Source organism: Triturus cristatus, chromosome 12 (assembly GCF_964204655.1).
Source record: "Triturus cristatus chromosome 12, aTriCri1.1, whole genome shotgun sequence".
In the NCBI taxonomy this organism is placed as follows: Eukaryota; Metazoa; Chordata; class Amphibia; order Caudata; family Salamandridae; genus Triturus; species Triturus cristatus.
The window spans coordinates 529639897-529667016 of record NC_140595.1 but is presented as its reverse complement, the minus strand read 5'-3'; the positions used below and the strand labels follow the sequence as shown (position 1 = coordinate 529667016).

Genomic DNA, 27120 nt, shown 5'->3' with positions numbered 1-27120 from the left:
TTGATGTCACAAGGTAAAGGTAATGTTTTATACATACTTTTATGTGCTGACTCTTGTGGTTTTTACAGTGTTTTTAGTTTCTGTAATTTAAGGACCTCTGCCAAATGAGTGTTTGGATGTGTAGGTTTGATTTCATTCGAACGATTTTAACTGAACAATGAAGAATATTTACTTACTACAAGAACACATTACAGGACCTTGGGGCAAATTTTTATCAAGGGATAGTTGAGCAAAATCAGCTTCTCCAGTTGTTGTTTCAGAAGGTAAACGGAGGTGCCCTGCAGCAGCACTTTTTGCTTTCCTTCTTGTAATCTGTTTTTGAGTTTTTTTTCTACAGTACAACTTGTATAGCATTGAATGTCAAGATGTGATACTTTGTCATTTTACATATGCATCACATATTATTAAACCTGTAATTTGTCCACGATTAAGCATTGAAACAACGTAATTTTAACCTTTCCCAACCCTATAATGCCCTCTAATCTTGTGGGTTCCTGTGGATCTCTCGTGGTGTATTGGCATTGATGTGATGCTTCAATAAATGAGGTGAGAGGGCAGTGGCGTAACTAGATCTACTGCCACGTGGGGCGGACCCTAAGTTTGTTGTCTGGTGCAGGTAAGAGCAGGAGGGGTTGACGGACGACTTGTTCTGGGTTTGGGGGGGGGGGAGTGGTTTGGCGTCTGACGGATGGCTTGTTCTCAGAGGCAGGGGGATGGTGGTAGTCGACAGCCACAACTTGCTCCCCTCCACTGCCCCCAGCTACGTCATTGAGTGTGGGAGGGGAAGGGGGCACTATTGTCCGTCCCATCCTCTTGCTATTCCTGTTCTGGTGCTCTTGCCCCTTCCCTGCCATCGCTTCCCTCCCCAAATTCCTGCGTGCTCAGGACATCCCGGATCAAGCAGTTTCAAACCTGGCCATTACTCCTTGCCAGAGGTTTGCCCATGGTTTCTTTCAGCGTCCTCTATAATATTCAAGGCGCAGTGCAGTCTCCCCCGCTCTTGCCCAGTTTAATACCTCCATGCCCAGCAGCACTTAAAGGAAGTTGTACTCACCAACTTAAGCACCTTTAAGCTGTAGTTACAGAGAGCCACATCTTTAGTGCTCCATCTAACATGTGCTTCCTGTGCTCAGTCCTACTCTTGCTGTACTTAGTGCAACATTATTCACATTTCTCTATAAAAATCTAGGTCGGGGGTCAAGTGGGCAGTCAATCTGCCAAACATTGACTGGTTGCTTGCTCCCTTGGATGATAGCTGCTTGGTACGCTATTCGAAGGAATAGAATCCATACAGCCCCAGCTGGAAATGGAAAAAATACTTTCATCTGCAACTACACTCTGTAGCCTGTTCTCAAAGCAATCTCTTTTGTTTAGTGACTTTTGTAGCCTTTTATTGTCATCACATCTTAATGCAACTAGCAGCCTAGTAAGCTAATTAAAATCTGTTTTCTCCTGAGAACCTTCCTCATGCCAAATGTGGGGTTCCTCGTAATGCTTAAAACTAGAACTTTTTGTTACTTAACATCGATAAGCATAGTTTGATTAAATTCTTGAATACCTGGATTCTCGAACCTTTCACCGATGTGACCCATTTTTCCATCAGGTTGTGGCGTAATCTTGTTGCTTCAATTGTCAGCATTCCTAAGCTGGCCAGGACTCTTAATTCATTGATCTTGCCTCAAGAGACATTTTTAGCCCACTAGCATTCCACTGGCATTCAGCCTCCATGACCCATCCCTCTATGAAACCTAGATTGTGGGCCTGGGGAAACCATTCTGTTAACAATTTTCTATGGTAGCCTGTGTGGTTTTGTGACTCACTTAGGAAGTCAGCTTGGAATGTTCTTCTAATGTAAAGAAACTGTGTTCAAAATGAGTTTAAAGAAGGCGATGAAAAGTAGTGATAAAAATATATTTATGCTGCTTCTCAAAGAAAGTATATGTCTGTGGAATTGATATGCTATTAAGATGTTTAGGTGGGTTTGAAGCCTGTGATAGTCGCCAGCTTTCAGTTGTCAGATTGTGATCTTAGTTTAATGATGTGGTCCTAATTTAGGCATATACTCTTAGTTTAAGAACTAAGGGATCACTGTTGTGAATATTCCTGATTAGAGTGTTTTTTCTTTTTTTAGAAAGGTGCTATTTGAAGATTTTCGAACATGGCTGTCCTATGTTACTAAAGTTGAACTGGAACAAACTGTTGACTTATCATGTGCACAGTATAAATACACAGGTAACAAAACACACTAGTGTTTATGGAACAAATAGAACATTGTCTGGATTGGCTGCCCCTTCTACTTGAGGGAACATACATGTACTCTCCTTAAAATCCAGATTTTTTAATGGAAAGCATGATCAGTATTGTACATTTTTCGTGTATTTTGTATTCCTTGCAAGCTGTTTGATCATGTATTCTCATGCTACCCAGAGATGATTGGTAAGTTAAACATTTATGGTGTTCAGAACATTATGATCTTAATAACTAATCTCATGGTAATATAGACTGCAACCTTGACTGTTTCTGCTGTTTTTAAACATATTTTGCCTTGTGACTCCTAGACAATGCTAACTAACTTGCAAGTACCCCTGTAGATATGTTCAGATGTATTTAGAAGAGAGATTCATTTTATTTGATTTTTTTTTCTCCAAAGAGAAGGATATTTACATTGAGAAATATGAGTGATGGCCTTTTTCTAATATCACGCATTAAGTAATTTTACATAATTAAGTTTAATTTTTCAAGTAATCGATCAAACACCTTCTTAATAACTGTATGCACAATCCACAGTACTAGAGAATTATTTGTTGTTTAGTACAAACATATTGCTCGGGTTCATTCATATTTGCAATATCTTAAAAAGAATACATTTATAAAAGTACATTAATATTCTTATGAGTTTTTCCATGGTCGACTTTGCATATAGCCTTACATTTTTAAAATAGACTTCAACAAAATTCATTTCAAGTAACTCTCAACACTTCTTTTTTTGTTTTTGCAAAGAATATATTTAAGTTTATAGCAGCCATAAAACTTGGAGTACACATGTTCCTCTCAAGTAGCATATAGAAAGAATTACCCACTTTCTCAGAAACATCTCCCAAATAAAGCAGTCTCTGATTAGGTTTTGTATATACCGTTGCAATGATTTTCCTGCTGAATACCAAACTGGTTATGATCCAAAATTTAAAAAAACACATTTGATTGTTACGGAACAACCTATTGTGTCTTCTCAAATTCAGGGCACTTGTATTGTGCAATAAGTAGGTCATGTACCGGAAGGATTCACCCCCTTCACCCTAGACAAGAGAATAAGAGAACCTTTGGTGCAAATATGGCGTGGCTTCATGTGTTGACCTTTGATATATTGTTCTTTTAAGAGTGCCTGCAGATCAGTCCGTCTTAGTTAGTGGGTCCATAATTATGTTCCACGGTTTGAGGGTTTTCGTTCAACCTAGTGCCACTGCGTTCTTGAACATTAGATAGATTTTTGCATATAACAAATGTAATTTTAAGTGTTGGACATTTTTAATGTCCGTAAGAAGAAGCCTCATTGACTGAAGTAGTTTAGCCTTGGAGTAACCCATTGCACCTTCAAGTGCGATATATATCACACTTGAACTGAAAAAAATCAATGGTGTGTGTGTGTGTCTGTCTGTGCCTGTGTCAGTCAGTCAGTTGAACTTGCATTGGGTTACCACATGAAGCCGCCTCATATTTGCACCAAAAGTTCTTATATATATTCACTGAAAAAACCATAGGTTTCAGGGACGTTGTATTTAGTTGGACATTTCACTCGTATAAAACCAGAGAAATGTGTCCGTTATAGTTAGTAGAGCTAACTATAACTCTCGCCCCCACAATGCACTGCTGATGACGTCACATACTACAGCACTCATGACCTCCTCAGTGACATCACTCATGACATCTTAGATGACATCATCCAGTGACTGAGCGTTTCTAAATAGTTAAAGAATGGTATATCTCTTTATTGCAAGGTATATTGAAGAATGATTGGTTGTCTGAGAACCTGTATGGGTGCCAGAGTGTCTGTGTGGGTGGGGGTGTGTGTGTGACTCCCTGCATGGATGTGTGAGTGGGTGATTCACTGGGTATATGCGTTTATGAGTGCGTGTGTTAGGGAGTGTATGGGTGAGTGAGTGTACCTATAGCTGTGTTGGTGAGTGAATCAATGTCTTAGTGGTATATGTGTAAGTAACTACATATGTGAAAGGCAGTATTTGTGAGTGTTGGAGTATATAAGTGAGTATATGTGACAGTGAGTGATTGTGACAGTGGCTAATGGATAAGTGTGTGCTTATGTCAGTAATTGTTGAAGACAGTACGTTTCTGTATGAATTAGTGACGTGGTGTGTGTGTATAACTGTATAGGTGAGTAAATGGCAGTGTAATTTTATTAATTCTTTGGGTGACTGACTTGGTTTTTGAGTAAGTCTTTGGGTGAGTGGCTGTGTGTGAGTGTCTATATGGGTGTATGAGTGGATATATCCGTGGCTGTATTGATGAATGACTGTGTGCATGAGTGACTGTATGGGTTAGTGGGTAGATGTGTGTGTAGACGTATGAATCACTGAGCAGGTATGTACTAACTGGTCTGTCTATGGTTTCGATATTGGTAGTCTGTATTTTAGAGTGGGTGTATGAAAAGTTTTATTGGGGTGTGAGGAGGTGCATCAGATGATCACGTGGATGATGTCATTTGAGATCATCAATGATGTCATCAGTGATGTCACTGAACATGTCATGAGTGATGAAATATGTGACGTCATCAGCAGTGCATTGCAGGGGCGCGAGTTATAGTTAGCTCTACTAACTATCAACAGCCGAATTTCTTTGGTGTTATATGAGTGAAATGTCCAACTAACTAGAACGTCCCTGAAACCTATGTTTTTTTTCTGTGAATTTCTAAGGTTTTGTAAATGCTAATTTTTAACTATAAGGTCCCTGAAACCTATGGTTTTTTCAGTGAATATCTAAGGTTTTTTAGTTGCTAATTTCTAACTATAACATAGCAGTCGCGTTTGCAGCGTGGTGGAGAAAGGTGAGCGTGGCCTCTGAACACCTCTTAGTAATCCTACTGTGTGGGATTTACTGGAGGTAACGGGAGGGGTAGTTAGCCCTCAACATCAACCTTGGGGGCCAACTACCCCTCCTATTACCTCCAGTAAGTCCCACACAGCAGGATTGCTAACTTCTCATACCATGCCACGCCCCCTTTCTCCACCACTCTGCAGACACACCTCCTGGCGCGTTCTGAATTGGGGGACTGAGTCCCCTTGAATCCTGAGAGTCCCTGGGGGCCAACTAGCCCTCCAGGTACCTCCAGTAAGCGCCACAGAGCTGGATTGCAGAGGTGGTCCAAGGCCACGCCCCTTTTTACACCACTCTGGAAACGCGGCTCCCACATCGTACAAAAAAAGTCCTGGCAGTGGAGTGCATTTTTGTTCATATTTGGTCTGAGTGCAGGTACTTACACGATGTGGGAATGCAATAAGAAGCTTGTTCTGAGTTAGCAACAACAGGCAGAAGCAATAGAACATCGAACAGAGGAGGACGTCGAGAGGCCAAAGCAACTGACCACCTACATGGCGATGTAGGTGAACACTAAACGGAGATCAGGAGAAAGAAGACCCAGGATGGGCATGAATAGAATGATGTTTGCCTGATGTTAAAATGTCCCACATCTTGCGGAAGCCTTGCTGATGCACATAGATAGATGAGCATGTGTTTTTGTCTGCTGTGAAGGGGGCAATAGACTGCACATGTGGTTAATAGGGGGTAGGTGGGACGGCACGAGGCCCATGTGGTGAGTAAACAGGAGCCAAATAAGGCTATGAAAGTTGCCACCACCGTGCTCAAGGGGCCAAGAAAGCACAGCACAACCAGCACTAAATTCGTAGTGCTGAAGACCTCTTCTGCAAGTACAATTATCTGTAACTGAATGGAAATTAAATAGTCCCTGCAGTATGTCATCGATTAGTGAGAAATCTCGGAAGCCAGATTGTACAGCGAAGACAAAGGGGAGGCCACATGATCCAGAAAATACATAGGAGAGACTCTTCGCAGTGGACATCAGACAGTACAAAGAACTGAGTGAATATACATGTGGCACACTAATGGTGCAAACACCGGAAAATAAATAGCTACAGTACATTAAAATTACGCATTCACAAAGGAATAATACAATAAAAGCATATGATAAATTAAGAAATAGCAGAGGTCTAACATGATGGTGATAAAATTAACCAAGCCAGGACTATTGGCTTTGTCAATGGTTGTTGCCTAAGATAAATAAGCAACAACTATGACTGCATTGTGTATAACACTGAAAATGCTTCAGTTCTTTTCGCCGGTGTTGTGGCTAAGGCTAGAACTGCTGACTTTCAAACTGATCAAGCAGGTTTGAGCCTGACGTTGGCTCAATATTCTGTGATGCAAAAATGAATATAACCTGGTGCTCATGTACATCACTCCAAGTTTGCGCTACATAAAACTGAAAAACTAGTCTATTTGAAGTTACATTAAAAGCAGTGATGGGTTTTACAACTGTAGAGTCAAGTAGTTTTTTTTCACCCGAGGGTAAAAATAGAGAACCCGATAGTGACCCGTTTTGGCACCTGTTTTAAAGAACTGCCAGTGCTGGGACCCGGACCAATCAATAAATCAATCAATCAATCAAATAATTTGTAAAGCGCACTACATACCCGCAAGGGTTTCAAGGCGCTGAGGGTAGGGAGAGGGGGGGTGCTGTTGCTGCTGGTCGAACAGCCAGGTCTTGAGTTGTCTCCTGAAGGTTAGAAGGTCTTTGGTTTGTCGTAGGATGAGGGGGAGGGTGTTCCCGGTCTTGGCGGCGCGGTGGGAGAAGGATTTGCCTCCGGCTGTGGTTCTACGGATGCGTGGGACGGTAGCCAGGGAGAGGTCTGCGGAACGGAGTTTCCTGTTGGGTACGTAGAAGGAGAGTCGACTGTTGAGATAGGCTGGGCCGGTCTTGTGGAGTGCCTTGTGTGAGTGGATCAGGAGCTTGAAGGAGATTCTTTTGTCGACATGGAGCCAGTGCAGGTTCCTCAGATGGGGGGGGTGATGTGGTCGCGGCGCGGGACGTCGAGGATCAGGCGTGCAGAGGCATACTGGATTCTTTGCAGTCTGTTGATGAGCTTGGTCGGGGCTCCGGCGTAGAGGGCGTTTCCGTAGTCGAGTCTGCTGCTGACTAGGGCCTGGGTGACTGTTTTCCTTGTGTCTGTCGGGATCCATCTCTAGATCTTGCGGAGCATACGGAGGGTGTTGAAGCAGGTGGAGGAGACAACGTTGACTTGTTTGGTCATGGTGAGTTTCGAGTCGAGGATGACTCCCAGGTTGCGTGCATGGTTGGTGGGTACGGGGGGAGTCCCCAGCGACGCGGGCCTCCAGGAGTCGTCCCATGCTGAGGGGTTGGGCCCGAGGATGAGGATCTCCGTCTGGTCTGTGTTCAGCTTAAGGTGGCTATCCTCCATCCAGTCGGCGACGGCCTTCATTCCCTGGTGGAGGTTGGATTTGGCGGTGAGGGAGAGGATCAGTAGCGTGTCGTCGGCGTAGGAGATTATGTTGAGGTCGTGATGTCGGGTGATGCGTGCGAGAGGCGCCATGTAGACGTTGAACAGCGTCGGGCTGAGGGAGGATCCCTGCGGGACGCCGTAGATGATCTCGGAGGCATCGGAACGGAACGGGGAGAGGCGGACTCTCTGGGTTCTGCCGGAGAGGAAGGAGGAGGTCCAGTCCAGGGCCTTGTCTCGGATCCCTGCGTCATGGAGTAGTGTGCGGTGGCAGACGGTGTTGAAGGCGGCGGAGAGGTCCAGAAGGATGAGGGCCGCCGTCTCGCCATTGTCCTGTAGGATCCTGATGTCATCTGTGGCGGCGATGAGGGCGGTCTCGGTGCTGTGGTTGCTGCGGAATCCTGACTGGGAGGGGTCCAGGATGCTGTTGTCTTCGAGGTAGCGGGTGAGCTGGATGTTAACTATCTTCTCGATGACCTTAGCTGGGAACGGAAGCAGGGAGATGGGCCGGAAGTTTTTGAGTTCGCTCGGGTCCGCCTTGGGTTTCTTCCAATTAAAGCCCTGAAAGTTAACTGGTTGGAGGAACTTGTGACCCTTAATGTTACAAGACCACATAGAAGTGGCGAGTTGCATAGAAGGCATATTTAAAAAAAACATTATTTAGCCAATAAATCGATTAATGCCAGCAGGCCGTTATTGCTGAAGCGCGTGCCGTGATGCTTTTAAACAAAATGGACGCACAGTGCCAGCCTCCCCCCCCCAAAAAAAAACACAAGCAGTGCATTTACACAAAGAGTTCTCCCAATCAAGCCATCATTGCTGAAGCGCGTGCCGTGCTGTTTTACAAACAAGCATTGGCATAGCCAATAGGTCTCGCTTTAGGGACCTTATAAGTATTTAGTTATGCAGCACAATTTCCTTGGTGCAACAACATAAACTGTTGCATGGCTAAACATTTATAAGGTCCCAAAGGCAAGACCTATTGGCTATGCCAATGCTGGTTTATTTTTAGTTACCAATCAGATCTATAAATAAAAAGAAAAAAATTGCCTGCATCACGGTGTGCATGCCTACGAAATGACGCTAGTGGCCACGTCATAGGCTTTTTATTGTAATTCTTCTTTAGCCATGCTGCACAGTTTCATAGATGCTGCACGCATGGCTAAAAACCATTGGTAAGTCTAATAGGTCCCAAATGCGAAACCTATTGACTTTGCCAGTGCTTGAAAAGGTCTAGCATTAATGAATGTTTGAGTTATTGGCGTTGCTAATAATAAGGCCTGTCTAACGAAGCCTGGAGCCCCTCGGCAAGAGAAAATGACACTACGGATGGGCTTGGGGTGTCCCTTATGAAGAATAGTTTGCCAAAAAGGAGATATTTTCATGGCTAAGTTTTCCAGGACTAGCTAATATAAGAGATGTGTTAGGGTTTTAATCTAAAGTCCAGGGTGATGAAAGGTTTCACACCCAGTACATTGGGTCTGTGGTGGATAACCTTCCTCTCTATTTTTTTAATCTGTTTTTATTACTTTTTTTTCAAGGTATAACAAAGAAAGCATACGTGGTTCAGCAGGATACATTACACATGGAAGTATATAAACATATGCGGGTCGCCGATCCGTGTCTGGCCTAGCCAGCCAGACATCCCCACAGTTAAGAAATGTACCAGTCGCAACCTGCCCGGGGGTTGGATGCCTGTGTCTCATCAGTTCCAGTGGTGTCTCTTAAAAGGGGGGCAGCAGCCACCACACATCAGCCACTTAGCCATACAAGCCAGTGTGAGCCATCCAAGCAACTTAGACATGGAGAACCAATGAATCACAAACTGATCAAACGGAAAAAAAAAACTCAGAACAGTGGCAGCCTGAACAGTTGTACACGGAAAGTTCCCCCCCCCTTTCTCGCCCGCGAGATAACCTTCCTCTCTATGATGTCATTAGAGAGATTATCTTTAAGGAATGGAAAGATGTTGATAGACAGAATGTCCTACTGTTCTTGAACAAGATGTACGTAATTGAACAATTTGAGGAGAAATTTTCCCAAATCTCAAAGGTGAATTCAATGTTGCCATCAATGCATCTATTCATTATCTTCAGAAGATTCTGCGTTATCAAACACGGTTGACAAAAAGATTGATTTGCCCCTTATGCATCATCTAACTTTGTTATGAGGGCTAGCATACATGCAGCTTACGCCACTCAAGTTTTATTAAAGGACTTTGAGAAATTGTATGATTGCATGTAGGACAATGGTGACATGACCGCAATTCTGCAACAAATGGAAGTCCTTTTTATAGTCTTGTCAGATGTAACATTTGAAAACTTAAGGGGCATCCGCAGCTTTGGCTGGAGCAGTGGTGGCAGGACTCAGAACCCTCTTAACTTGAAAATTGGAAATCTTTGGTCCACCTCAGCAAAAAAAAAAAGAAGGCTTATACTTGACCCTCTTCTTGGTGCTAAAAACAGATGGTTATTTCAGGCCTGTGTTGAACTTGAAATCTCTGGACAAGTTTGTCAAGTTCGGACTTTTTTTGAATGATTTCACTCCACATTGCAATTCATTAATCAAGAAAGGCGACTTCCTGACAACATTCGATCTGGAATACACCTACTTCCACGTCTCAATCCATCCTGAAAGCCAGCAGTTTCTGGTGCCCTCGGGAGAGGAGAGGTACTATCATTTTCAAGCATCACCATTCGGCCTCTCAACATCACAAAATACTTTTCTCAAGGTATTGGCTCCAATGGTGGTGTAGTGGCAGCTTAGAGAGTTTTCAATATTACAGTAGCTGGATTATTTAGTTAACAGTGCGTCTTTATATTGCATGAAACAGTGGCTGCAACAACCAGTCTTCTTCTCCAGATGGGCTTCAAGCTGAATATCTGGAAATCAAACATGGAACCAGCCCAGGAGAGACAATAAATAGGGGCAGTTTTCAACTCAAGAAAGGGTTACTTATTCCTTCCACAACAGAGAATTAACACCATCCAGTAAAACCTGCAAACGTTTTTGTCGCTGCAATCCGCACCACCAAGATTTTGGTTAAAAATTCAAGGGTTGATGTCAGTTATAACAGCTCCACAGCACGATTCCACCTGAAACCATTATTAAACCATAATTTACGCCATCAGGATCCAGCCTCGGTTGGCCACGAAGTCCAGGTCTCAGTGTCCCCTGTGATAATACAAAATCTAAGTTGGTGGCTACACAAGCCAAATCTAGAAACAGGAGATCCATTTCAGATTCCCTGCCCTTTGCAGCTATCAAAGGATGCCAGTATTTGGGATGAGGAGTGGGGTACCTTGGAAAACCTAGAGTTCCTAAAAAGAATGTTTCCTTAAGAACCTTAAACGCCCAAAAGGCTATAAGCAGGTTTTTAGAGGGGCCAGTAGGGAATTAACAAATCTATCTCCATTAGTAACTAGATTATTGAAGATGTTCTCATTTAAGAAGACCAGTTGTAACCCTTCCGAGCTAATGTACATAGTTAAAAAAAGAAGAAAGGCAAACTGATTATAGGGGAAGAAACAGGCAAAATATATTCAATTCACCACTGCACCCACTCTCCATGCTATTATAAGACAATGAGGTATCCTTTGTAAAAATGCTTTATGAAAATATATGCCATCCTCCTTGCAATATCAATATAACTAAAGCATAATCATTGTCTGCCGAAATAATATCTTATATTGATTTCGAGAAACAACTACAACAAAAAAATATAATGATGGTTATAATTTACTGACTTTAGTGCACTTCGAAAGCTGTCGAGAATACAAGGGTATAGGGGCATACGGGAGCAAAATCAGCATTAAAGAAAAGACAGCGCATCCTAAGGAGGTCAGATGCCATATCTTAAGCTATTACGACAAATGTAGCCATCCGGGAGCGAAGATTCGCCTGTGGTGCGAGGCTTTGCAGTAATGAGATGCAGATGGCTGGGATGCCATCGCGTGTCGCGCGCTCCGCATGTGTGGCAATCAACCATAAAGGTAGACGAGACAGATCAGATTTGTACAAAATAAATATACATTAATATGCCAAACCTCCTTTCCTCATTTGAAAGGAGTTAGAACATTTGTGTCGATTTTACTTCGACATTGATAGCAAAAATAGTAAATAACCCACGTAACGGTATCTTGCTAATATTTGAAAGCTTTTGGTAAGAATATAGCAGATGCAAAAACACAGTTGCGGTGATTTGTGATCTGACGACTAATTTGTATCTGGTTAAAAACAAAGGTCGGTCTGGAGGAAAGTCACTTTTCTATGAACGGCACTATGAAATGAAATGAAATTTGGGGCGCAGTCCTTCGCGCCGTGAGATACGGCAGCAACCGTGCGTGCTCCAGCAAAGCTGACCACTGCGTGCTGCCTGGGAGGCGCCCTCTCTCCACCCCCAGACTTGTGAATGAGGAGACCGGGTATAACGTCCGTCCCAAAGTGAAGGGGCTTTAAAAGTACTGTCACATAGACTTTAGCGGGGAAAGGTACTCTGACCCAGCCCCGAGAGGATAACAGAGGAAGCACCTGAAGTGAAGGTCCAGTTTTTAACAGACTCTTTATTAATGTCGATTAGCGAACGGGCGTCAGCTGAAAGCAGATACGGGGATGTTTCCCACGATCACGCATGTGTGGTGGGTGAGGGTATGGGGCAGCACCGGACCCTCTTCCCTCTGGGGCGAGAAGCTCCTGTACGCTACAAGCAGGGCAGGGTCTCCGAGCGTCAACCGTTATAGGTTCTAGCAAGAAGAAAATATTAGCTATAGGGGGAGGGGAGAGGGCCAGGAAGGTATATAACCCTTTCATCAGACAAAACTGCTGTAGCGATTGCTGCCATTGCCCATAAGGAGATCCCTCATTTTGCATTTCCCAAAATCTTGTACAATTTCCTCGGTGCTGCACTAAAAACAAGCATTGGCTGCGCGTGCGGACGTGAGGTGCGAGGGTGGTGGTGGTGGCGGCGCCGGTGGCGGCGTTGGTGGCGAAAGCGTGTGGCAGCACTTTTAAAAGCCACTTACTAAATGTTTCGCAGCGCATGCGCTGGCTCAGGCGGCACCTAAAAATGGGCGCACAACGCCAGCCTGTTGTACTTGGTCAGGCTCACACACAAGCAGTGCGGTACGTAACCCGGCTTTTCAGTTGTCTAGCAGCAAAACCAACAGTAAAAGAGGTGGGGGAAGGGATGGCCCTTTTATAACTGCGAAAGACTGGTGCTAATCCCCTTCACTTCTGCATAATCAGTGCTTGTCTACATCTACACCACAACCGCAGTGCACACAGACGCACAATGCATCCATGTATTAAAGTTGCTGCACGTTGTGGCTCCTGCTGCTTACCCCACCCAGAGATAAGACACTCACCCCCTTTTAGTTGTTGCAGGGTCTCCACTAGAAACAGGTTTTGAAAAGGTGTGTCCGGGCTAGAGTTGTAGTTTCAGTTTTTGGGAATAAATTCCAATTGCGACATGCAGATCCGGGTGAGATAAGTATTTTTTATTCTTTTTTGGGTAGCTGCAAGAAAAAGGATGGCACAGCCAACACGTGTTTCGCCCCCTAATCGGCCATCAGGCCTGGGGCTTCCTCAGGGCGGGTTGTTAGGTAATTCAGTATTTAGTGACAAGGGTTTGATAACCCGAAGATTTCTAAAAGTGGAGAAAACACAAGGGGAAGGAAGTGGAAGAGGAAAATGTAAGAGGAAGGCATTGTTAAATGCTGGGTTACAGGGAGGGGGAGCGTGGGAAGGAGTCCCTTACCTTAAGTCTCGGCTAATGCCAGGTATTGCAGTTTCCAAGGTCGTGATGATAATAACAACGCGTGGTTGCGAGCAAGTTATAAAGGAGTCATATGAGCACTTCCGGTTCAAAACCCGGAAGTGAACGGGTGCTTTTTGCTGGGAGCCATTTTAGGTTGGGGGTAAATCGAGATTGGTGAAGTTAGACGGTGACGATCATCAGTATTGATATGAACCGAGTGAGGTGCAAGGGGATGGTAGAAGGGTTTTAGAGATCAATAATAGGAGAGAGTGAGCGAAATTGTCGGACATTTAAATTACCTAAAGCAATACATTTGAACATTAGTATAACAACTTATTAACAATACCTAAATACATACATTCACGTTTTGTGGACGCAAGCATGTGTCCAAAATATGCTAATAGGTATCCGTGTGTATTAATGTAAAGATAACGATCAGTTGTTTTTTGTAGGAACTGAGTAAAGATGAAAAATTTGGCGGGGAGGAGTGGAAAGCCAAAATCAAGATTGAGTAAATGTATCAGGTAAAAAAATCACCTGAACATGAGTTGCTGCATAATTTAGAATGCAATTAAGAATGGCACACATATCTCCAGGCTCGAAGAAGCTGTGCCAATAAACTCGGCGTAGAGCAGAGTTGTGTTGGGTCACACTACGGTGCAAAATTGGAGTTTGTAATTAATAATAACATACATATCTCTAGGCCTACAAGAAGCTAAATCAATAAAACTGGGCAAAGAGCTGAATCGTGTTAGGTCACACTGAGGCGCCCTTAAAGCACAAAGGGTACTATCACATATCGATGAACAAGGTCGTGTTGAGTCACACTGGGGCGACCTTGTAGCACCAAAAATTGTTATCACATATTTCTACATGTTTTTATATCAACTGAAAAAACGGCAAAAAATCAGGAGGGTATGCTGTAAGTTCTTTGATGGTATTTGGGGGAACTAATTAGGGGTTATTGTAAACAACAGAAAGGTTGTGTTAAGTCTTGGGTAGTAGGTGGTGCGGTTGTAAGAGTATGTTGGGGCATCAATCCTCTCCCAACCATACATGCATTTCCGCATCCTTGTTGAGCCCCAGGTTGGTGGTTTTATAGTTCATTATAAGTTCACTTTCGCGTCTTCGGAGTTTAAGTTCGCGGTCCCCCCCTCTTTTGGCTTGGTGTACAATCTCCAAACCATAGAAGCGAAAGTCTTTTTTGTGAGGATGATGGTCTTCAAAGTGTTCAGTAAGTGGATGGCCTGAATGATGTTTGTGAATGTTTCGGTAATGTTCCTGAATCCTGGTCCGTAGTGGTCTAATTGTACTTCCGATGTATGGAAGATTGCAGGGACAGATAATCACATAGACACAGAATTTGCTGTTACAATCAATCCATTCTTTTATGGAAAATTCTCTTCCTTCAGTTAGTTGGACTTTTGTTGTTTTGTTGTTGCTAAGCTTGCAAATATTGCAATTTCTACAGATGTGGAATCCTGGGGGTCTGTCCAGGAAGGTGCTGACCAAGTTCCTTTTGTCCACAAATTCTGATTTGCACAGGAGGTCTTTCAGATTAGGGGCGCGTCTGAATGTTATCTCTGGATATGTTTTAAGGTCTTGATTAAGGTTTGGTGTTTGTTGAAGCAGATGCCAGTGTCTCTTGAGGCTTTGTCTGATTTGGTGGTGGCCATTGTTGTAGTCCGTTATAAAGCGTATAGCAGAATCGTGCTTCTGTACTTCTCCTTTGTTTTGTCTGAACATCTGTTTTCTATCAATTTTGGCCACTGTATTCATTGTGTTTTTGAGAATTGATTGTTCATATCCACGTTGTGTAAGTCTAGATACCAATTCTTCTCCTTTTGTTTTGAAGACCTCATCTTCACTGCAATTTCTACGTGTTCTTAACAGTTCCCCCTTAGGGATGTTTCTTATGTTGTGTCGTGGGTGGAAGCTATCGGCTCGTAAGATGGAATTGGCAGCTGTCTCTTTTCGATAGAGTTTGCTTTGCAGAGTGTTGTCTTTTGCATAGAGAGTTACATCCAAAAAGTTAATCTCTTCCTTGGAGAAGGTATGGGTTGTTTTAATTCCCCATGGGTTTTGGTCTAATTGCTTCAGAAATCTTTTGAGCAATGTCTCATCTCCTTGCCAGATACAGAGGATGTCATCTATATAGCGTCGCCACATAACAATATGGGCGGTATATTCCGCGAACTCAGGGTCCCATAGCCAGAATTTTTCCACATGGCTCATCAGGATGCAGGCGTACGGCGGCGCAAATTTGGCTCCCATAGCCGTACCGCGTGTCTGTCGGTATATCTTTCCATTGAAACTGAAGACATTGTTTTTTAGGCAGAAGTCAAGCATTTCCAAAGTCATTTTGTTGCTTTCTAGTAGGTTTGCCGGTTGTGTCCATAAAGATTGTTGCACTGCACTGAGTCCGTCTTGATGTTTGATAGATGTATAGAGACTGACAATGTCTATACAGACCAGTATGAAGTCTGGTTCCCAGGTTATGTTTTGTAGTTTGTCAAGAATGTCCTTAGTGTCTTGGATAAAGGATGGAATCTCCTTCATAAGACTTTGTAATTTCCTGTCAACATATTCCCCAAGTCTGGAGCATGGTGAGTTGATGCCTGCTATGATGGGTCTACCCGGTGGAGGGTAAGTTCCTTTGTGGATCTTTGGGAGAAGATATAGAGTGGGCATCGTAGGGTGTGCAATGTACAGAAAGAGTTTTTCGGATTGTGTAATAAGTCCAGAGGTGTACCAATTGTTAAGCATAGTTGTAATTGACTTGAGTATCTCTTTTGTGGGGTCTGTTGTAAGGAGTTCATAGCAGGTTGTGTCGGCAAGTTGTCTATTGGCCTCTTGGATGTAGTCGTCAATATGGAGTGTTACGGGATTTCCACCTTTGTCAACCTTTCTGTTGTTTACAATAACCCCTAATTAGTTCCCCCAAATACCATCAAAGAACTTACAGCATACCCTCCTGATTTTTTGCCGTTTTTTCAGTTGATATAAAAACATGTAGAAATATGTGATAACAATTTTTGGTGCTACAAGGTCGCCCCAGTGTGACTCAACACGACCTTGTTCATCGATATGTGATAGTACCCTTTGTGCTTTAAGGGCGCCTCAGTGTGACCTAACACGATTCAGCTCTTTGCCCAGTTTTATTGATTTAGCTTCTTGTAGGCCTAGAGATATGTATGTTATTATTAATTACAAACTCCAATTTTGCACCGTAGTGTGACCCAACACAACTCTGCTCTACGCCGAGTTTATTGGCACAGCTTCTTCGAGCCTGGAGATATGTGTGCCATTCTTAATTGCATTCTAAATTATGCAGCAACTCATGTTCAGGTGATTTTTTTACCTGATACATTTACTCAATCTTGATTTTGGCTTTCCACTCCTCCCCGCCAAATTTTTCATCTTTACTCAGTTCCTACAAAAAACAACTGATCGTTATCTTTACATTAATACACACGGATACCTATTAGCATATTTTGGACACATGCTTGCGTCCACAAAACGTGAATGTATGTATTTAGGTATTGTTAATAAGTTGTTATACTAATGTTCAAATGTATTGCTTTAGGTAATTTAAATGTCCGACAATTTCGCTCACTCTCTCCTATTATTGATCTCTAAAACCCTTCTACCATCCCCTTGCACCTCACTCGGTTCATATCAATACTGATGATCGTCACCGTCTAACTTCACCAATCTCGATTTACCCCCAACCTAAAATGGCTCCCAGCAAAAAGCACCCGTTCACTTCCGGGTTTTGAACCGGAAGTGCTCATATGACTCCTTTATAACTTGCTCGCAACCACGCGTTGTTATTATCATCACGACCTTGGAAACTGCAATACCTGGCATTAGCCGAGACTTAAGGTAAGGGACTCCTTCCCACGCTCCCCCTCCCTGTAACCCAGCATTTAACAATGCCTTCCTCTTACATTTTCCTCTTCCACTTCCTTCCCCTTGTGTTTTCTCCACTTTTAGAAATCTTCGGGTTATCAAACCCTTGTCACTAAATACTGAATTACCTAACAACCCGCCCTGAGGAAGCCCCAGGCCTGATGGCCGATTAGGGGGCGAAACACGTGTTGGCTGTGCCATCCTTTTTCTTGCAGCTACCCAAAAAAGAATAAAAAATACTTATCTCACCCGGATCTGCATGTCGCAATTGGAATTTATTCCCAAAAACTGAAACTACAACTCTAGCCCGGACACACCTTTTCAAAACCAGTTTCATTTTAGGGGGAAAGGGGTATCTCCCCCTGTCTCTGGGCAAGAACCATTACTTGAAAGCTTCATGCTTATTAGATGATGAGTAAGGGATGAGGATCTCTTTCCCCTCACACTCTTTCTCCACTAGAAACAGCACGCTGCAACCACACGGGGGGTTAATCCCGACAGCCAGCAGCGCGTCTCCGACGGCCATCATTGCTAAAGCGCGTGCCGTGCTGCTTTTAAAAATAATGGACTCGCAATGCCAGGGGAAAAAAAACAAGCAGTGCATTTAAACAAAGAGTTCTCCCAATCAGGCCGTCATTGCTGAAGTGTGTGCCGTACTGCTTCAAAAAAATAGACGCACAATGCCAGCAAAAAAAAACAAGCCGAGAACAGAGAAATGAAAAGCGCGTCAGCCATTGTTGAAGGCAAACTCGGTAATACGAAAAAAAGTGCTTAGCGGCTAATTAAGAGCCGCAAGTAAAAGATCGAATCCCGGTGGGCGGGGCCAAAAGCGGACAAGGTGGCAACCCTCAGTGTAATGATTGCCTCCGGTGTAATTATTACACTGTGTTTTGCATCATCCATGACGCAAAACAACGCGCACAAATCAAAATTGTAGGCGGAGCAGCGACACGACTTCTGGAATCTTAGCGATTCCAAGAAGCCCTCACATGGCGAGAGCAGCACATGCGCGCTGCTAACACCAGGCGAGACCTAAAAAAAGCACGCTTTCTGGACCAAGACTTAACTTTTTGCCAAATTTGGTGTAATTCCGTTCAGCAGTTCGGGCTGTAGCCGGTTTCAAAATCCCTATGTAAATTAACCTGTGGAAAACGCGTTTTGGGGCCGCCCCTGTTTCTCGGCCCCCGCTTGACGAACCACCCCGAAACTTTCAAGACACGAGCTGAGTGAACCATTAGTTTTGAAAATACACGAAGATTCGTCAAGCGGCGCCAAAGATATTGGGAAATCAAAAAAATGTTTTTGTATGGATAATAGGTCCTAACTATAACTACCTATATATGAAAAAATTAAAAGTAAAGTAATGTTAGTTAGGTGAAAATTTCAGTAACAACATAACGATTTAAACCTACAAACCCCCTGAAATTCACCATAGTTATTTCAAGTAGCTATGACTTGTGCCCTAAGGTGCCTGTAACTCGCACCCTCTTCATGCACTTTTCTCATCAATAATTTCATTGTAAATGTTGCTGTAATTTGATCAATGATGTCATAGAAGATGTCTTGAGTGATGTAATATGTGGGGTCATTAGCAGTACATGGCCATGGTGTGAGTTATTTTACCTTAGTGCATGAGTTATAGTTACTTGAGCTCCCTTCCCCCCCCTAACCCGCCACGTGGCAAATGGCCCTGCACCGAGTCACGCGGGCCTGGGAATGCCTCAAACTATCCCAGAGAAGCCCCGGGGAGAGTTCCCTCTTCTTTGGGAAGGGCAGGACGCCCTGGAATGGGTTTGCCGCAAGAGAGGGGCCTGTGCCTTGGAAAGCGTTTGGGTTCCTGCAGTGTCCAGTGACCTCTCCCTGGTCCTTGGAAATCCGGGGGAGATGGTGTAAATCTTGCACCAGCCCGTACCCATAACCAGCCCAGCCTTCTTAATTTTAATTACGCACATGCCTACTAACAACTGCAACTTTCATTTTTAGTCGCTCTCATAGTGTCCCCTTTTAGGGACTGATAACATCCTAAATTACCTACATAGTGTATTTAAAGTAGTCTTTGTTCGTATCTAGTGGCTGATCTTTGTCCTAGGTGGGTAGGCACTGAGTTCAACAGGCACTATATGTTACCCATAGGTTTTCCACTCTTTCCTTGTTTGGAATCTGGGCAAGCAAAATAATGCTAGGATTGGTACATGCTGCAGCACAATTGCTTGTTTCAAAATGCAAAGATTGGAATTGTGTCTTAAGTGAAATGGAGACTGGGACAAAAGATCAAAACAGTACTTTAATGACTGCATTAAGGATGTGTTGGATTCTCATTGAGTAGGCAACTATTGCGTCTTGCAGACGTGGGTGGGAACAGATATGATCAGTTTGACTCTCGTGAACATGACAAGCAAGATCAAAATCTGGTTCACAACGCTAAATAGAGAAATCCGTGTTTTTGCTTATAATTTCAGAATTTCTTTGCTAATTCCCCGTTTCTGATCTCAATTGAAATATCTCCCATACTTTCCAAATCCTCCTTCTTGTGTATTGATGGCCAAGAAATTACAACTTATCATTCCTCTTAGTGAAAAACTCCATTAGCATTCCTTAATCACCTCCGTGATGACTCGTATCTTCCAAGAGGAAACAACCAGTTCTCGTCTGTTCATTCCATTTCATTGGGCCATGTCATTTGCATCGTGCAGTCCTAGTTATTTCCACTCAGTCTACATTTTTAGCCTTCCTTTAACAAAATTACCGGTTTGTATTTTGGTATTGATTTTCTCTGCATTTAAGCAGGAATCCAGTGGATGCATTTATAAACCGTTTTGTGAAGAAACTCCTATGGTTGCCCCTGAATCTCTTGTGAGATGTAATGCGAGTTCAGGTATAGTGAGCACTTAATGTTCTAATGCTAGTTTTGTATATTGAGCAGAAGAACAATGTTCGAGGACAGTGAGCCACCAAAACATTCTAGTGAAGTGTCATTTTGTTGAGAATTAAGGTATTTGTTGGACTCTGTAACTAAGACTACTATTTGTGCCATTGCAGACACACTTCTGTGTCATGACGATGAACTTGAGGGAAGACGTATAGCCTTCATTCTATATCTGGTTCCTCCGTGGGAAGAGGCTGACGGTGGCACCTTGGACCTGTACAGTACAGATGGTAGGAAATGTTTTTGCAAAATGCATGCAGACTGAATGGTATTATCTGTTTGACGACATATATTTTATATAGGGGTTCATACGCACTTAGCGTTGGACTTGATGAGTAGGTCCAACTCAAAACGGAGTGGTGCCCCTCCCCAAGGATGGGGGACGGAACAATGGAAGAATGAAACCTGGCCAACTATCCCTAACTTCAGAACTTCACATTGGACGCTCCAGTATTCATTAATGCCTGTCCTGATGATGATCATCGAATACTAGTATGGTCGAACCGCCGTCAACGTCCACATGTGGCCCTAACTAAAGAGGACACATTTGTGTTTTGTGTTGGATTTTTTTTGTCTAAACCACATATATATGTATTTTTTCCTCAGCCACTTTGTATGTATACACAGTATATTGTTCTTATGGTTGTTTGTGTAACGTGTTGAGCACCATCTGTATTTTACTGTTTTTTATTATTAACATTATACTAATACATTTTCTAAATAATTACCATCTCTGTGGGGATATGATTTGTTGAAAATATTCTTCTGTTTTTTCTTTTCTTCTTTCTTCCTGCCTTTCTTTTTTTTTCTCAAAAATCTTTTCTTTAATTTTTTGTGCTTTAATTTTTTGTTATCTTTTATGTCATATCTCACATTACAGATGAGATTTACCTTGAACCCTTGTTAGAATTCTAGTGTACAATAAAAAATGACCTACCACAAAAAGTTCTAAGAGTTGATTAACTCCAAACTCTATTTTGTTAGAGAACCTTGTGGGCAGTATCAAGAACATAAAAAAATAAGTGCCGATGTTTTGTTTATTCCCCCTCTAATTACCTATGCCTAAGCTCGAGGTGACCCTGCCTCAGACAGAAGGACTGTCTTGGTGGGGAACAGTCTAATGATGAAGCATGCCACCCTGTGTGAGTGAGGGTTTGTCTCTTTTTCGTCTTGCCTACAGACCACTTGTTAGCTATCATTTGTCGAAAGACCTATTGTGTATAATACCAATACTTATAGTGGGCTTTGGCTCAGCCCATTGGTAATCATTGGTTGGCTTTCATGTCAATGTAGCTTGCTATTTGTTTGATTGCTCCCGCTGCTCGTGTGTTGTCCCTCCCCTGAAACCTAGCTTCTTTACCACCCTTTTGATTGGATAGCTATTATCCTTCCACTGTTTGCATTCAGGGGACTACTTTTTTATTCAGCACTCTATGCAAGTGCATTTGCTTTCTTGCTCTTTTACCTGGGTACTCCTTCCCATGGCATTCCCGCTCTGTGAGACCTACTTGCTTTGCCAATGCTTATTTTAAGAGTAGATTATTTCTTCACATGCATTTGGTCATGGCTGTCGATGATGACGCACTTTTTTTTTATTTCCCTCAAATACTGTGGTAGCATTCGTTGGTTATAGAACTCTTTGACTGCTCCCATAGCCATCAGCTCTACAACCCTGCCAGAGTTCAGTCTCCCAGAAATCACTCCTTGTCCGTCCAGGCACATACTCAAATGAATTTGCAGAAGATCTTTGCAGGTCCCTGGTTGGACAATTTAGAATTCCTTAACGGCTCATTTTGGACTCAAAGGCGACCTACAGCCTTAGTTTAAAGACTGGCCTGTACCTTTCTGCTTACAAGGGGACCTCCTTCACAGAACACCCTGCCCTTATTTGCAGTCTATAATGGCCAGGCACCTAATGCCAGCTTTGCTACCTATTAACCTGTGGTTGTCAGAGAGCTTTGAGTTGATATCCACTAATACCAGATTGTTTCGATTTTACATATTCACATACAGTAACCATACTGATGACCAGGTCTTTTTATTGAATCTACAATACTCTAACATCCTGGGTTGTCTGTTGCGAAGCACAGTAGAGTTATCCTGCATGTTCCTGTTGTAGGGCCTTTCACATTGCCACCATGTCCACAGATTGTGTTATTTTTGTTTAGAACATTTCCAGCCTGTGAAGATTGAGAAGTCATTGACCCCAGTCACGAACCTGTTCGCGTTCTTTGAAGTTTCTCCAGTTTCATATCATCAGGTATGACCAGCTGCACTAGCGGTGCGAATCATAGGTTTATGTTCAGATGTCATGCTGTGGGCCAATATGTCATCTTAACTGGAGCTTGTGTGTGTCCTTTTTTACTTTTCATTTGTTGTGAACAATTTTTTACATTTGACTTGTTGTGAACAAGGGAACTTCAGTAGCACATGTGTTATGCAGAGTAAATTAGTTCACGCCTTTTGCTTTAGAAGGCTGTTCTTGCTGAACATTGCTTTTATATTACAAGATTAAGGACAGTAAACTCCACCATGTTGCTAGTCAGACCCTTCAGATTACCAAATTAGTATTTGACTAGAAATTCAAATTTTAGACTTTAAGCATAGCCCAATACTTGATCATATTACATCTGACATGCCTCCCCTTTCTTTAGGTTCTGACAAGCAGTTGTATCCAGTAATCGATTGCTCCAATACTTGTTCATCCCCAAAACTCCTATTTAACTAATCCGTGACTAAGAACGCCTGGAATTTGACTAAGAGAAATAAGAAATCTTTCCTGAACCCCTCAAGGCAGGCTAGCTCGTCCCTCTCCTGAAGACCCTAAAGTACTTTTTCTGCGTAACTGTCAATCCTGTGTCCGATTACACTATAGCATGGAACCCGCTATTAAAAAATGATAAACAATGACCCCCTGGCCGCAGATAAATACAACCCCTGCCTTCTAATAGTACTGGACCCCTTAGCTGCATTCATCACAGTCGACCATCCTTCTCCGACGACCACCCATCCACACCCTGAAGTCCTGAATGGAATTCACTGGAAAAATCCGTCACCGCTTCTCCTTGTACCAGTCCAATCAGTACCATTTATGAACTGCGAGGTCCCATAAGATTCTGATCACCTGCATAGTTCCTCAGGCTTCCATTTGTTCCCCTGCCATCTTCAGCTACTACATGGAGCCCCTTGGTACTCACTGAAAACAGCATACAGATTCACCAATATGGAGATGACACAACCTTATTTGAAAATCTCCTCTTCTTCAGACATCCAATGTGTCAAAAACTATTTACACCTCATTCAATCCTGGATGTCCAGCACCTACTTGAAACACAACCCAATCAAGCCATAATTCCTGCTGTGTGCAAAGAACGAAAAGCAGCAACTGTTCCAAATCTGAATCAACTTCATGAACCTGGACAGATTCAAACTTCACCTTTCATCTTATGTTGGGTCACTTGGATTAATCTTGGACACCAGTCTTACCCACATGGAACACATTGCCCAGAAACCAGGATAGTCTGCTATCATCTCTTCTAAAGAAAGATAAACTATTCATCCCAGAAAGCAACATGAGCACTTGTGTCCAAGTCACTGTACTCTTGCATCTTGGTGGTTTAATTACTCTGCTCCATTGCCTCCCAGACTCCACAGTGGCTCCCCTTAAGGGCTTCTAACATGTCATAGCACACCCTATCAAGGATCTGCAGAAATATGAGCACATCACCACCCTGATCCCAATGAAACTTCACTTGGTCCCCCACCTGCATGCACTATGTTCAAAACAGCTTTATTATCTACAAAGCTACCATAATAACTGACACCTCGCAATACTTCCCTGACAAGCTCACCATCTCTGGTGACAAAGGCGTGTAAAAAAGTAAAAGCAACCGAAAAGACTTTCTCCCATCCATTCACCCAGGATCTGGAACAACACGCCATATCCATCAGGGTACTGTCCAAACCCTTCTCCAATATAAGAAAGAGCTGATGACTTACCTCTTTAAAGAAGATAACATCACAAAGCAGTAACGGCCCTCTTTCAGCTCTAGAAAACCAGTTGCTCCTCCACTAACACGTTGACAGTGTATTTGCCTTTGTACAAATCTCCACTGACCTTCCGCTAGGTTTGCGCTGTATAAATACCACATACTTACACACATTAAGTGCATCTCTACCTCTCCCCACCACTGCTACATTTAGGAGGTACTTTGCAAAAATATTTTATGATTAGGCTTTCCATCTAGAGAAATTAATGATTTTTTTTATCACTATGCTTCTCTACCTGCCTCTTCTGCCATGGTCTCCATATTCAACCTAATATTGTTTGATAATCTACTAAATTAATTATTTGAAAACTACCATAGTCAAAAGTTGCATCCTCCTTGCCTTTGGAACACTGGTCATTCCCCTTCATGAGCAAATCCCATTGCAGCACAAACCCCACATTGTGCCTGAATCGGGTTATAGCACTAAGACTGGAGATGTTTGCCTGCACACGTTGCAGCATATAAAATGTAGTGCAATTTGTGCGGGTAAACGCCTCACTTTCCGAGGTTGCACAGCTTCGAACAGAGAAACTCTTAATATCATAGTGTTTTCCCCATTCTGAATTCCGAAACTTGGCATGATGGTGTACTTGCACACCCAGTAAATGCTTAACACAAGGTATTTATATTTACCTGATACGCCTTTACCACCTGGCATTGCACGGGAAGGGGAATGAACCCCTTGTTCAGAAAATATATCTTAATGTTATCTAAACATGCCATTTTGTTATCATCCCTTTTAATAGACCAAAATTTTTTTTTTTTTTTTTTTTTTTTTTAAAAAACCTTTATTCGTGCATCTTAAAAGAACAAATACGGGCCTACAACCGTCAGGCCGGCCACGATACAGTAGAGCACTGATACACACATTACAGCCCCCGTGCATCAACGGTCAGGATTAACAACAGGTTATGAGTTACATACTGGAGATATCTTTGAAACCCGGGGAAGGAGAGGTGAAGGTTAATTTTAAGTTTTTGATAATTTTATCGGAGAAAAAAGTCAATGAAGGATAAGAGCAAAGTAGATTCGAGTCCGCAAGATAGCTTCACCACACGGGCGAGCAGCAACATCAGTAAGAACCACACTGGGAGTAAAATCTCAATCAGTGAGGCGGTGCAAGGATATATCAGGATAGTCACATGAGCAAGTATGCGCCCCTCCAGAGCCGCCCCCACTAGATCCACCCCACACCCGGACCCCGAATCGAAGAAAGTAGAGCACAGAGACATAAAAGAAAAAAGGCCCATAGAACTAATTGAAAACAGAGTATTACCCCCCCACCCTACACCAATGCGGAGGCTACGGCCTACCCCCCCCCCAGCATAGTGCCTGTCGCCCAATGAACCCGAAATATAGAGAAGAGAGAAAGTAGGAACAGAGTAAAGAAGGGAAGAAAACAGAAAAGAAGGTGGGGAGGAGCCCACTGGACACCAGAGCGCCCCGAACCATCAGCCCGTTATGGCCCCCACACACTGAGAGCCCTCTACGCCAAAAAACGGCATGCAAAGATACCATGGCACCACAGTTTAAGCAAGGGATACAAGTCGCGATGAGTGCTCGCAAAACATACATACAGTCCCAGACCCAGGCCAGCCCGTCCATAAACCATAACGATAGAAGTCAGTCTAGCCCTGGCCCGATCGCGGGCTTGGGATTAAACCAGCTCCTGCGTGAAGGCCCCGTGTCCCGAGCAGACAAAGACAAGATGGCCGCTTGTGAAAGGATGGTGAAGTGGGATCACGAAATGGCCGCCGACCACCGATTGAAGTCCCTCGTTGCACCACATAAAATCCAAACCTGGCAAGTAAGGTACAGGAGTTCCACAAACAGGCAGCAGTGGGCCACCGCGGACGGTCCCTCGAAGCTGTTAGGTAGCGCTCAGCAGGATAGCCTCGCGGACGCGGTGATGCAGGGGACAATGAAGCAGGAAGCCATGACCAGGGGGACAAAGTATCCGCAGTTGAGGTGGAGAGCGGTGGACCCTGGGTGCCGGGAGCGCTAGGTGAAGGCACCAGTGTAGCACAATCATACCCCGCCGCTGCGTCCCCGCAAGAGGACAAGAGCACCGGGAGACCCACGCCCTGTGGATGACAAACAGTGAGCTCACGGCCCGCAGCCGACAGTATGGGGTCAAACCTCTCACTCAGCGCCTGCAGGCCAGCGCACATCTGTAGTTGAAAGTCCCGCAGGACAGCCAGAACGGAGCCGCATGTCAGCGGAAGCTGGGCCCCAACATCGGCAGCAATCCGGGACGGCACTGTAGAGCTGGTGTCCGGAAGAGGGAGGGCGAAGTGGGCAGCGGGCGAGACCGAAGTATCACCCCCCAGCCGCGAGCAGGCACTCAACGCCATGTTTTGCCGCTATACGGTGCAATGGCCAGGGGGGGGGGGGTCGTGGCAAGGGGTCAATTCCCCTCAAGGCTACGCCGCAACAGGAAAGGTCGACAGTCGCTTATCTTCTCGCCGGTCCCCCTCGCTGCTGGCTAGGCAATGGGCAAAGGGGGCAGCAGCCCCCCGCAGCCCGGTCCTCAGAGCGGGGCAGGAGACTCACCGCACCGGGGCCCACCCCACAGCTCCAGCCCGTCAGGCACAGGGTGCAGAAGGTGTCCGGCCGTCTCTCCCCGGGCTCATCCGGAAACGATCCATGGTGCGAGGCGAGATCGGGGCCGCGGGGCTCAGGTTAGCGCTAGCTGGTCCGGTAACTGCGGAGCTTCCAGGAGGCCGGCAAGGGCCGTAAGGGCGCAGGGTTTCAGTGCCGAGGACAAAAGCACCCAGAACTCGGGCATCCGGGCGGGTTGAGACTCCGGGAAAACAGCAGCGCGGTCAGCGCGTCTTCGCACACGGTGCACCTCGAGAATCGGCGAGGATGGGCATCAGGATAGTAGTCCGAGGCCACGGACCGACGGAGCCGGGCGCTCAAGCGTCTGCT

The 27120-nt window shown here is 44.0% G+C and overlaps 1 protein-coding gene across 1 annotated transcript in view; it reads left to right on the top strand.

The window, feature by feature from the left end:
• The window catches only part of OGFOD1 (2-oxoglutarate and iron dependent oxygenase domain containing 1), a 213997-nt gene that overhangs the window by 36932 nt on the left and 149945 nt on the right, over positions 1-27120 (top strand). Inside the window, exons 4-6 of the mRNA XM_085638720.1 lie at positions 2132-2232; positions 20254-20370; positions 22309-22400. Of these exons, the coding sequence (XP_085494846.1) occupies positions 2132-2232; positions 20254-20370; positions 22309-22400 (310 nt within the window). The remainder of the gene's footprint in view (positions 1-2131; positions 2233-20253; positions 20371-22308; positions 22401-27120) is intronic.